The sequence below is a fragment of the Nannospalax galili genome, unplaced genomic scaffold (assembly GCF_000622305.1).
Source record: "Nannospalax galili isolate Female #2095 unplaced genomic scaffold, S.galili_v1.0 scaffold18, whole genome shotgun sequence".
NCBI lineage: Eukaryota > Metazoa > Chordata > Mammalia > Rodentia > Spalacidae > Nannospalax > Nannospalax galili.
Window position 1 is genome coordinate 8,536,037 of NW_008346548.1, and position 13,141 is coordinate 8,549,177.

The 13,141-nt window shown below is 40.0% G+C and overlaps 1 protein-coding gene and 1 pseudogene across 2 annotated transcripts in view; both read right to left on the reverse strand.

Moving 5' to 3' along the window:
- Window positions 1–2,018: 2,018 nt before the first annotated feature.
- Window positions 2,019–4,480, reverse strand: LOC103741959 (annotated as a pseudogene).
- A 325-nt stretch (window positions 4,481–4,805) lies between these two features.
- Window positions 4,806–13,141, reverse strand: part of Polq (DNA polymerase theta) — a 124,577-nt gene continuing 116,241 nt past the window's right edge. For both annotated transcript variants that reach the window (XM_029568225.1, XM_008842915.3), the window contains exons 27-30: window positions 10,532–10,656; window positions 9,016–9,169; window positions 6,074–6,189; window positions 4,806–5,697 (exon numbers count right to left, since the gene is read on the reverse strand). In XM_029568225.1, coding sequence (XP_029424085.1) covers window positions 5,584–5,697; window positions 6,074–6,189; window positions 9,016–9,169; window positions 10,532–10,656 — 509 coding nt within the window. In that variant the 3' untranslated portion in view covers window positions 4,806–5,583. The remainder of the gene's footprint in view (window positions 5,698–6,073; window positions 6,190–9,015; window positions 9,170–10,531; window positions 10,657–13,141) is intronic.

Sequence of the window (13,141 nt, forward strand, 5' to 3'; positions counted from 1 at the left end):
AGATTGTATTGTAGATCTAATTTTAGCTTTTTGTGGAACCTCCATACTGACTTCCATAATGGCTACACTAGTTTACATTGCCCCCCACTGCCTAGCACCCCTTCAGCATGCCCATTACTGGCATATAGAAAGGCTACTGATTTTGTATCCTGCCACTTTGCTGAACATTTTGATTATTCCTAGAAGTTTTCTGGTGGAATTGTTGGAATCCTTTACACATAATATCATGTCATCTGCAAAAAAGGATAATTTGACTTATTTTCTAATTAGTACCCTATTAATTTCCTTCTATTATTGCTCTTGCTAGGGCTTCAGACACTATATTGAAAATCAGTAGAGCTCATGGACAGCCCTGTCTCGTTCCTGGTTTTAATGAGATTACCTCAAGAATTTCTCCATGTAGAGTGATGTTGGCTGTAAGTTTTCATATGTAGCCTTTATTATATTGAGGGATGGTCCCTCTAGTCCTATTCTCTCTAGGACTTTTATCATGATGTCATGTTGGATTTTTGTCAAGGGCCTTTTCTCCATCTATTGAATGATTGTGTGATTTTATTACATTTACTGATTTGCATATGTTGAACTATCCCTGCATCTCTGGAATAAAGCCAACTTGATCATGGTGATCTTTTTGATATAGGGTTGTATTCAGTTTGCAAGTATTTTATTGAGAATTTTTGCATCTATGTTCGTTAGGGATATTGGCTTATCATTTCTATGTCTTTACCTGGTCTGGATATCAGAGTAATAGTGGCTTTGTAGTAGTTTGGAAGTGCTCCATCTGCAGCTTTTTTTTCTTCTTTTTTTAATGTATTGGTTGTAGCTCTTCTTTAAAGGGCTGGTAGAATTCTGCTTTGAATTCATTTGAAACTGGGCTTTTTTTAGCTAGAAACTTTTTAATATTATTTATATTATTTTATTTTATGTGTATGATTGTATTGCCTGCATGCAGGCAAGCGCACCCATGTAATGCAATACCTATGAAGGTCAGAGAGGATCCTGGATTCCCCTGGAACTGGAGTTACTGACGTTGTCAGCCGCCATGTGGGTGCTGGAATAGAACCCAGGTCCTCTGCAAGAGCACTCCATGCTCTTAACTGCTGAGCCATCTCTCCAGCCCCAAGTTGAAAAACTTTTTATTATTTTTCAATCTCCTTTTTTTGTTATGGGTCTAAGTTCTTGGTTTAATTTGATAGTCTTATTGTTGTGACATATCTCACTGTATAGGCCCTGCTGGCCTGGCACTCATTATGTAGACCAGACTGGCCTTGAACTCACAAGATCTGACTGCCTGTCTCCCAAACTTGGTTGCACCCACTTGTCTAGGATCACAATTAAGCTTGTAGACTGTTACTCTCAGCACGAAAGGAGTCAGTCATACCTCCCAACCAACCAGCTGGCTCTAGTTGTACCATGGGGAGGGGCTAAGGGTATATAAACTGAGGGAAGGTGCTACTTCCAATTTGAGCAGGTCTGGGGAAGTCATAATCCATGCCTGTTGGAGACTTTCCAGTGCAGCCTTAGGAGGGGAATACCCACACTCCTGTAAGTAAACCTTCACCCAGTGCTCTGTAAGTAAGTCCAATAAACTCACTGGTTTTCCAGACTGCAGTTTAGCAAAACTGGGCCTCAATTTGTCATAAGGACCAAGGGAGGAAGGGGCCAGATGTCATTTTCACCTCCCACAAAGAATTTTAGCTACAGCTAGGTCTTAAGGTACTGGAAAAATAGGAGCACTATAGCTTTTCTCTTTGATATACATGGTATATTGATGAATAAAGAAAAACTCAAGAAATAAAGGAGTGGCAGTTCATGCCTACAATCCCAGCATTTAGGAGGCTGAGGAATTAGGACAGAGTTTTGGGCTATCCAGGGCTATGCAGTAAACCCATCTCAAATTAATAAAATAGATAATAAATAAATGGAAATCTTTTTTTTTTCACAAGACTGTCAATGACTGTTTATTGGGCATCACAATACAACTGAGATTGTACAAAATGAAGTGAACAGCCTTGCACAAATGGCATACATTTCACGGTCAACTGTGAAAGTTAGGAAAATTAACAAGTTCTGTTAGCACCTTTCATAAATTGGTTTCTAAAGGATATTGTTATTAATTACTACACAAAAAGGTTAAAAATATATGATGATTAGAAGGAAAAATGAAAAACCTATTTATTAATGAATGATACATATAAGAATTTAAAATAATGAGTTTACTTTCTATTTTTAAGTTTATTTACTAATCTGCAGAATCTGGAACTTGAGTTTTCGAAGTTAATAACTTCCTAAGGTTACTGGGAAGCAAAGTAATTATGTAATTCTTCACATAAAAGTCTACTTACATACTCTTACTCAATGAACCCCCAAAATTCTATTTCCAGAGTCAAAGGTTTTATTGCCTATTAAAATAAGTATCAAATGATCATGTCAGGAATTCCAGCCAAGCATAGTGAAATTACACTGCTGTCATTAACAGCTAAGGTAATCAATAGTATGCTGATTTTAATAAAAACCAGAAGGAAAAGACTGACATACAGGAAAAAAAAGAAACCTAGGTAGAGATGAAAATTTGATGAACATTTGGAATGTTTACATTGCTTCCACAGGGGACTGGATTAAACACCAGCAGAGAACCTTGATTTATTCAAGTTGAGGTTACCTCTTACCCAATGTCAAAGTGAAATGAAACTTGGCAGATTCTACATGACTGTTTGACTTCACTTAATGAGTTTACCTACAATTAGGAATTGATGATTATGACAAAAACAGTCTGTAAACTGTAAATGCACTGAGAAGGACAATCTCATGACTCAAGAGACAGCAGGCCTTAGAAGCCTTTGGAAGGAGATCAGACAGATGCACTGGTAAACCATGCTGGAGAGCCCATCTTCAGATCTCTTCGGCATGTCCTGGAGCTGGATGTGTGCTCACCAGCCTATACAAGGGTCTAGACAATCCTACAAGTGACTTTCCAATTGACCTTTGGTAACGTCAATCAAGGTTGTGAATATAGTCAGATTGTTAAGGACAGGTTTTGTTGACAGGACATCATACATTGTTGCAAATGAGAGAGTCTCCTGTTTTGTGCAGTTAAGACACCTTTGCAGGTCTTCTGCGATCATTGATAAACAAGGTGTTTTTCCATTGTCAAAATTGGTTTGCACCACATACCATCTGTCGTGTTTAGGATCTAGTTCATATACATCCAAAGACCCTTTTCTTTCTCTTGTAATCACACAATCTTCCTGTGATGGTTTGATGAAAATGTCCCCCATAGGCTTCGAGTATTTGGACATTTTGTCCCCACATGGTGGTGCTGTTTGGGGAGGTTTTAGAAGGTGTGGCTATCCCGGAGGAAGCACGTCACTGGGGATGGGCTTAGAGAGTTCTTAAGTTCTTAAGTTCTCCAGTTGCTCTCTTGCTTCCTGTGCCTGTGTGATGATGTGAGAGCTTAGCTTCTGCTGCTCCTGCTCCAGCCACCTCCAGCCACCATGCCCCCCTGCCATAACAGACTGTAATTCCCCTGGAACTGTAAGCTCAAATAAACTCTTCCTTCTATAAATTGCTTGGGTCAGTGTTTCTATCACAGCAACAGAAAAATGACTAATACATTTTGCCATACTGCTTGCCTCTCAGGATAAAATATGCTGGAGCCATTATCTTGGTCTTTGTCAACATATTCTTGGCTTCTTCATAACTTGTGTTATTTTTCAGAACTGATCTAGTGATAAATCCTATCCATTTGACATCTTTCTTTCCCAAAATCCATTCTAGGACACCCAGAAAACCATTTATACTGAAATGTTCATTTAGTGTGAGAATAAATAGTCCTGGTTTGAATCCTGTTAACACGCCCACATATCCAGGAAAGCTTGTAGCCTTGAAAACAGTCTCATTGTTTCTTTGAAAGTCCAAATTCACTGTTAAAGGCTTTAGTTCTTCTGTTACAACCCAGGTGTTGTTATTTATATTACACCTAAGAAATATTCCAAAATCCATGTTTCTTCCATGTAGTAGATGACCTTCTTTCTCTTCGGTTATTATTGATATACACATGGTAAACAATTCATAAAAAATGTTGAATGAAATAATCTCTCCAACTTCTGATCCACAATCTGCATTATTTTTCCACTTGGCACAAATGCATTTATTTACTAAATTCTTCAGGGAATTCACTAAAATCTTTACCACTGGTGCCTTGTGAACCATTAATTCATAACATCTTTTGTAGGGTGGTAAATCAAGATATATGGTGTGCCATGGAACTGGTCCTCTATAGGTTGGTCCAGAAGGAGGATAAGTTGATTTTCTGCAATCTTCAGTCCACCACCAGTGGCACATGCTGTGCCACAGTGCAGGTGACAGCCACAGCCAGGACCAACATGAGGCCACTTGGGCCCAGCATCTTCCCAGCAGTCGCGCCACTCCAAGGAACTCCCATAGGACCAATAAATAGAAATCTTAAGAAATGGCATGCTTTCCTTCTTACCTCTGCCATTTTCTACCCAATACCCTCTACCATCCAACCCTATCTGAGTCCCTGGTACACTAATACCCAACTGTGATTGTATATTATACTTTATCTATGAAGCAGGTATCATTTTTTTCATAGTGAGTGCGATGCATAAAAGGGATCTTCTGATAATGGACTAGGAATATAATAAGCATCTCATGTGTTCATAAGAAATGGAAAAACTAATAAGGGACAATTTTATTTCTTATAGACCAAATAGATTTTTTAAAAAAATAGAAACATTGGTATGCAGTTTCTCATAAATTTATTTCAACAGCAAAAAGGTCAGTTAAGATTACAAAATCAATCTTTTCAACATGAGTACTCGCTCCACATCACAAACACAGAGGCATGAAGAGGCTGAAAAAGGAGTGTTTCACTGCCTCGCAGTGTTATGTTCAACTGCAATCAGTATCTGATCTTACAGAAGAACAGGGCACTTTTTAAGAAGGCACAGCTTTTTTTGAATATTCCATATATTTTCATTATATGAACAAGGAAGAAAAACAATTAAGCAACAACAGTTCATTTTACTATTATATAGAATCCTAATTTATCAGCCAATGCTATCTTAAAATTCTACTTCAGAAGTCTTCATATTGAAGGAAAAAGATCACATGCAACACTTACAACCCTGATGGTGTACTGAAACCGAGCTCGATCTACCTGACTCCGGGGATTTATATTCATTAGAGCCTGAGTCCCTAACAGGAATAAAAATGTGCCCGAGGCAGCAGCTCCACTTCCTTCACATTCAAGACAGATGGGAACCCAAAGTGATAAGTGCATAGTTCAAGCATATATTCTGAGACTGTTTAAAGCCACAATAAATTATGAAAGGCAAATTCACAAATACTCTTTGAGAGTGAATATAATCTTTAAACCTCCCCTTAAAATCCTGAGGTGCTAGACCCTGATATGCATCAGAAACTCACTGCAGAACTGCTCCCCCAAGTCCATCAAGACATGAGAGCTGGTATTCATGAAGCAGGTGAGGGAAGTCTCAGTGGCTCTCCAGGTGACCGCATCTGTATCAGGCTGGTCTAGGGACCCAGCCAACTGCACTATCATATATCAAAGTCCTTCAGCGCTCCCCAGCTGGCACCTATTTTCACTTTCACATTCAGTTTCACAGAAAGTTTCATAGCGCTTTCCATTTCATTTTTGACAATCTGAGCTACCTACAAATAAAGAAAAGAGGGAAATAAACTCACCCAATCAAAGGATTTCTCCCAGCTAACCCACTGAGAAGGTGACAAACCGCACTGGAGCTCTGCATCCACTGATGAGCAGGGGCTCAGCCAACTTAGAATGCTGAGAAGTTGCACACCCTCAGGGCAATACCCCAAATTCAACAAACATATCCACATCAGGAATTTCCTTACTTTATGAAATTAAGCACACTTAAGCAGTTTTTCTTCTTTCCATAAGGTCTCAACATTTATACAGCCACCCTGTGCTAGGAATAGTCCAAACACCTCAGGCATGGGAAAGAATCTGTCAGCCTGCCTCAGCATCTCAGGATCCTACAGAATGGACTGTGCCTTGCAAAAATACCTGAACAATGTCCTCTTCTGCCACTTCATATAAAAGCTCATCATGAAGTTGAAGGATGAAGAATCCTCCTCTGATTGGATAGAACATCCCTTGAAGTTTTCTCTTTGGCAACAATCCTACCCCACAAAAAATAGCAAAACTGAGTAGCATGTCATAAGCCGAAGGAGAGCTTTTGTTTGTTTGTTTTAGAGATTTTAAGTAACTCTAGGAAATGTTAATACATTAACATCTTGGAACTATCAGGAAAATAACTACCAGCTGCCTGCTACATACCTCACCAGCAGGAGGCTCAAAACCTCAGTAACACCCTCCCAGAAGAGGTTCAAAGGAGCCAGGAAACAATAGAAAAAGCTTTACTCTAAAACTACTCATTTCTTATAAGCATCTGGTGTTCCCTCTTTCCATGGAGTTCCTTCACACTGTGAATAACAGCACCAAGTGGCCTGGGTCCCAATTCCCACTCCCAGAGCGGAGTTGGTTCTGATCGGCAGTGTTTCATAGTGGGCCTCCCAGGTGCCTTACTGTGATTAGAAATGTCACTGAGGCAGAAGTTGTGTTTCCCCAATGGCTTTTACACGCTAGACAATTTTAAAAATTAGGTCCACATGTGGATCTCGGCACATTTGTGAATCCCTTGAATTGTAATTTAGAGTCTGCACATTATTTTGTGGCAAAAATCCAAACCTTTTAGTCAATTCTCAAAATAACCTATGGCTAGAAAATGAAGTGTCAGGCATGGTGGCGCATGCCTTTAATCCCAGCATTTGGGAAGCAGAGGCAGGTGGACCTTTGTGAGTTCGAAGCCAGCCTGGTCTACATAGTGAGTTCTAGGCCAGCTGGGGCTACAGGAAGACCCTGTCTCAAAAAGACAAAAAAAAAAAAAAAGAAAATGAAGAACCACTGCACTGGGTTTAGCACCACCTCCTAACTTGCCAGGACTAGTGGTATACTCTCCCTCATAGGTCTGCCTTTTCCTGTTTGCTCACACCTCCCAGCAGGCCTTCTGCTGCTCTATGACTTTCTTATTCATTCATCAGGCCCAGCATTAAGTTCCACCTTCTTCAACATCTGCTGCTTCCCTCATCAGATCCTTTAACTGTCATTGTCTACAGCCTGAGTTTGCTCAAGGGTGGCTCAAAAATGAAGTAGCTGAGCAGGTGTCAACTGGTTCCACACCAGGGCTGCAAAAGAGCTGTGAGCCCGAGTGCTGGCCTGGCTGAGACCTGCCTGCCTCATCACACCTACTTGCCACACACTGACTATGTGGATGCTCTAGTTTTTCTCCTTTCTGACCACTGTACCTTTGTTCCCTCCATTTCCCCTGGTCCCTGGCTTCTGATCCTGAATGCAGTGGTCCTCTGGTTCCCTATCTTCTCCTTCCTTGCTTTGATTTTGCTGACTTAAACAGCTTCTTTTAACCCAGCATGACACCATGAAGCCATCTTGTCTTACACTTACACTCAAAGGCGAGCTTCTCTACATCCTTTTGACACCACTCTGTGGAGAGGAGTTAGGTAACTATTTTATTCAGGGTTTGCATATTTCCCTCTCTTTATAGAAAGCTTTACATTTAAATCATAGGTTGATAACTCTTACTTTTTAATCTCCCATCTTCGCTGTGTAACTGGCTGTTAATGTGTACATACATACCTCTTCTGGAGGCAGCAGATTCCATCCTGAACAGCTGATAGTTATTTTTTCTGCCTAGGACCAGCAGCCTATTCCTGCCCTGAATGCCTTAAACCTCAACTTTCTTCCAGGAAACTTTAAAACAAAGCTGTGATCATGGATTGAAGTCTCACTGATAGTGGCATGATTTAAAACAAAAGTATGGACATGGGACAGAAGAGGAAAAAGGAAAATTCCATGTACTTAGAACAAATAACTTATCCAAGCAATAAAGAGAGAACCTAAGAGAAAATATTTTGAAGACAAAAACAAAAAGAGAAGGCAATATCAGCAAAAGATCACATATGAGGTCATCTGAGAGCATATCCCCAGACTTCAGAGAGCACTGAAAGCCATAAATAGAGGCATCAAGGTCTTATGTGTGGTCAGGAGCCACAAACGATCCCTACATTTTCAAAATTACCTTCATAACAGCACTGTAAGTTTGTTTTGCCTTTTTTTATTTCCTCTCATAAATTAACAGTAAAGGGACCAACTATTCTGGGCTAGGACTAAAATTCCCACATCCTTGGAAATACACCAGTGTCCTGAAAATTGAGACATTACTCTAGACTTCACAAGGGTTTTCTAAGGTCACAAGATAAGTGATATCATGACAGGCTGCAGAAGCAGAGGTAGAAAAACAGCTTTCTCAAGCCAGACATTAAAGAGACTTGTAGAAATACAAAACAGTCACTCATGACTAATTTTCATTTGTTCTGAAAAGAGGTACTTCTATAAAAACATTTATGTTAAAATATGGTAGGTTTATTGTTGGTTTTCCTTTAACATTTATTTTTAATTATCTGTATGGGGAGGGGGGTTGTATGTGAATGGAGGTGCCCAAGGGGGCCAGAGGCATTGGCTCCCCTTGGAACTAAAGTTATAAGCTGTTGTGCGCTGCCTGACTTGGGTGTTGGGAACCAAACTTGGTCCTCTGCAAGAACAGTATGTGTGCAGCTTTAACTACTGAAGCATCTATCCAGCAAACCCGCCCCCCCATTAAAGATTCATTTTATTTTTAACTATATTTTTGTCTTTAAGTGTTAAAACAAGTTTGAAAATTGTTTTAATTTCCAATATGGTAACTATAGAATATATAACCATATAAATAAAACCTTTTTGGTGGCCATAATAATTTTCAAGAATATAATGACATTATATACCAAAATATTTTAGGATTATTAGAAATAAAATACAAAATATGCCCCTCTCCTTCCCCTGACTTTCTGGTATAATCATTTTCACCATGTTAGATGGATCAGAGGACAAACCTGTTTGATTATTTTGGAGCACACTCTCCCGATGACCATGGGATTTGAAGGTAGAATGTAAAGTCTCTAATTGCTTCTGAATGTTAACTGTGGCTATTTTGACTATATCAGCAGCTGATCCTTGGACTGTTGTGTTGATGGCCTGACGCTCAGCCTACAAAAGACATCACAAGTACTCATGAGATGTATCAACATGGTTTCATACTTGCCCTGGGTGCCCACAGATCAGCATTCATATCTGTAGACATCAAGGGTGAGGCTGTATACTACAAGTAACAATATTAATGGTCCACAGCTTTACATTCCAGGTTGTCCACATGAGACTAGACTAAGCATAAGAAGGCTGGGGTGCTTTGATTTAGAAGTCTTCAACACTCAGGATCTCCAATCCACATTATACATAGAATTATCCAGTAACTCAAACTTACTTTATTCTAGAGCAGCTACAACACAGATGATAAATGTTTATTAACTTCACTCTAAAGATTTATGCCTAAAAATCCTCTTAATTCTAAACAGACATAAGTAGAATATTCTCTGTGATAAGGGTTGGACTATCCCAAGCATATTTCCTGTAACAATGGCCCCCCTGGTCGTACACAAAGTTTAGCCCCAGCAGGGAGCCCCCAAACAGCTAGGGACGAGGATGGGTCTTGCTCAATGGTAAAGTGCTTGCCTGGTACACATGAGGCCCAAAGTTCAATCCCCAGTGTTAGGGTTTGGATCTACAGCAGCCCCCTCTCCAAGAGGGCCTCATGGTTTTCCAAGTCCCTGAGAATGCAGGAACTGAGTTAATGAGCACCCTGATGCTCATTGAAGACAAGATAAGCAGACTCTCTGCACCTTTTGGTCAAAGACAGCCTGCTTCTCCTTGATGATCTTGAATGCAGAAGAGGCTCCTGCACTCTGGATCTATTTACCCCTGATAAGTTTTACAATGTATAGACTCTTTACCCCATAACCCATATCCTGGCTGACAGAAGGGGACAGAAGGGGGCAGTTTTAACAGAAGCTGTTCTGATAAGCCCTGGGCTCCCTCTCTCCCACCTAACTTTAAAAAAAAAAATCTTTTGGCCTTCTGCATCCCCAAAAGACGCCCCCCATAAAGACCACCAGCCCACAACCTATAGACTGACAACTTCCCTATCCTGAAGGGAACTATCCTATGCGCTTTTCCTCTGCTAATAAACTCTATCCTGCCAGAGTTTTGTCTGTGTCCTGGTGCTTTCTCCCAATTGGCCCAATTCATCTATCACCCAGTACAAAAGCTAATACATAATTATCACCAAAATTGTCATCAAAGCTAATACATAATTATCATACTGAAACAGACCATCTTTATTTGAAGTATTATATGACCAGATGTTTATTTTAGCCTCCTCAAAACAGTGCCAATATTTTAAAAGTCCTTAATAAAACCAACGGCTGACACTGTTTATTCAGAAAATCCAATTAATTATGCTAGTGTCCCTAAAGTTTATGTCATATTAAAAACCCCAAAGAAATTTTAACATACATGAGCTTTATGATAAGGATTAGTGTCTTTGATTCCTGGTAAATATCTACGTCTTCCCAGAATGGTCTGAACAAACCCATCTCTTTTACAATGCTTCACCGTGTCTTTCATAAAACGATTAATCCCTGCAAAGAAAATACAGAAATAATTACAACCAAAGCCGATCCTGCAGTAGTCACTGGTTTCAGCACTCATGAACACACCCAAATCCCAGCACGACTTCCTCTTTTCTCTCCCTTGTTCTGATTATTCACAAGGCCCCAGTCTTCTTTGTCACACAGGGTCATCACAGGGTCCTCTGCATTCATCTGATTTCTAACCCTGAAGGAAAGTTCTCTGTGGCCTTTTGCAGGTGTCCTGCCCATGTACTCCCTGAAAGTTGGGTTCCCAGAGCTGCTTCTCCCTCGGTCTTGGCAAGGCTGCCTTCATGCTGGTCAGATATTCATTATGGATCAGGATTTTAGACTCTGAACACACTCTCCTGAAATGTCCTTCCCTCTTTTCTTCCTTCTGGCATATTGCTTCTTAAACTTCAACTCCAAGTTCTAGCAGCTCATGCCAATCTATAAAATGCCTCAGCAAATGTACAGCCCCAAACCCAAACAGCCATATCACAAGAAAAAAGGGAGGTGGCATCTGAAAATCTCACTGACTTACCTCTTAAAACATGCTGTTATTCTAAATACACTAAAATCATCATTTTTACTTATTTTCAAAAGTATATTCCATCTTTGCAAATATTAAAGCAATTTTTACTAAATTTGAGGAAAAATATTGAAAATGCAGAAATATAGAAGGCAAAAAAGGCACCTGCAGTGTCCCGATCCTGTTAAGCATTAATTGCCGATTCAGACTCGGAATGTTCAGACCTCTGCGTCAAGATGGATACTTCAGAGGGCTTTCTGAATCCAGTCATCATCTACTGAGAACATTGCTTCTCTCCCTTAATGGCTTTTTAGAGGATTAAGTGTATTAATCACACACAATGTAAAAGGCAACTTCTAGATTACAGTCTCCCTTGGAGTTAAGAATCACTGCCCCTATGCCTCCAATTCAAGGACGGATCAACCCACAAACTAGCATTGAGACTTAATTTGGAAGATTTCTGAAAATTCAAAAAGTAGTTTTCTAATGGCCACTCTACTAAGTGTGTGGTGACAAGGAATTTTGAGTTCTAGGAGAACCTGAATTGGGTCTCTCTTGCTCACTGTATTTCTAAAAGGATTGTTTCAAACATAATGTGGCATTTACAAAATACAGTAATGATATTTTTATAATAACAAACCTGTAAAACAAGGATTCCTAGATTCATTACAGTACCTGAAAAGGAAGGCTTAGAAAAGCTCACTGAAAGACTAGGCCCAAAGCCCATTATTTTTACAGTTCCACTCTGCCCTTTCCCATGACAGTGCTTCTGATACAGTGGCCAGTAGCTTTATGAATACTATGATTTCAGTCTTAGTAAAGAAAAAAAAATCATCAGCATAGCTTTGTTCTAGTGAGCATAGTTGGCCCCTTCCTGGATCCTACCTTCCAGAACAGAGCCAGTTCCTAAGAATGCTGAACTCATCCTGCACGCCTTTCCAGAATCCTGGTTTTTGATTGGTTAATCCTCTTTAACTCTGATATTGTCATTTCCTGATATAAAACAATCCTATACTCCTTATTTCCTACAATATGATCTAAAGCAAGACCTTATGAAAATTAATACATGTTATAATAAATATTGACTAGGAAAACATGTGTTCTGCTTCTTAAAATTCAAAAAGAATGGGGCTGGAGAGATGGTTAAGAGCACTGACTGCTCTTGCAGAGAACCTGGGTTCAATTCCCAGTACCCACATGGCGACTACAAGGGGAATCTGATGCCCTCTTCTGACCTCTACGGCATTGCACGATACAGGTGCACTCACATACATGCAGACAATACACTCATACACATAAAATAAAAATAAATAAAATATATATAGTACAGTATCCAAGTGTATTCATATTCTCCACAGAGCTTTGGTTCTCTGCCCTCTAGGTTCATTGCTGGATCATAAGGACCTCCAGTCTGAATTCTTTGATCCAGGTGAGTCAATCTTGTTCTTCCTCGGTTCTTTTTTTTTTTTTTTTTTACGTGTTTGAGTGCATTGCCTACATATATGTAAGTGCACCCATGTCATGCAATGTCCACAGAGCCAGAAGAGGGTGTTGGATTCCCCTGGAAATGGAGTTATGAACAGTTAGTTGTTAGTCACCATATGGGTGCAGGGAATCAAACCTGAGTCCTCTGCAAGAATAGTCAGTGCTCTTAACTGCTGAGCCGCCTCTCCAGCCCTTCAGCCTCTGTTCCCCACCTGCAATTATTATGTTTCTAGAACAATCTTCCCATATCTCTTTATAAACAGGGACCACGCAAGCTCTGCTTCCCCATGTTGTGGGGTGCTTCACCAGAGAAGACCACTCAGATAAAGTTTTGCCGAATGAAAGTCGTTGCTGACCAGGGCTACTACACAAGGGTGTTGGAACCCAAGTCTGTAGGCCCAAGCCATCTCTAGGGTAAGCTTTTATACAGAGAAACCATAACCAGGGGTGAAAAGTTTAAGTTCCTAAGTTTACAGTTAG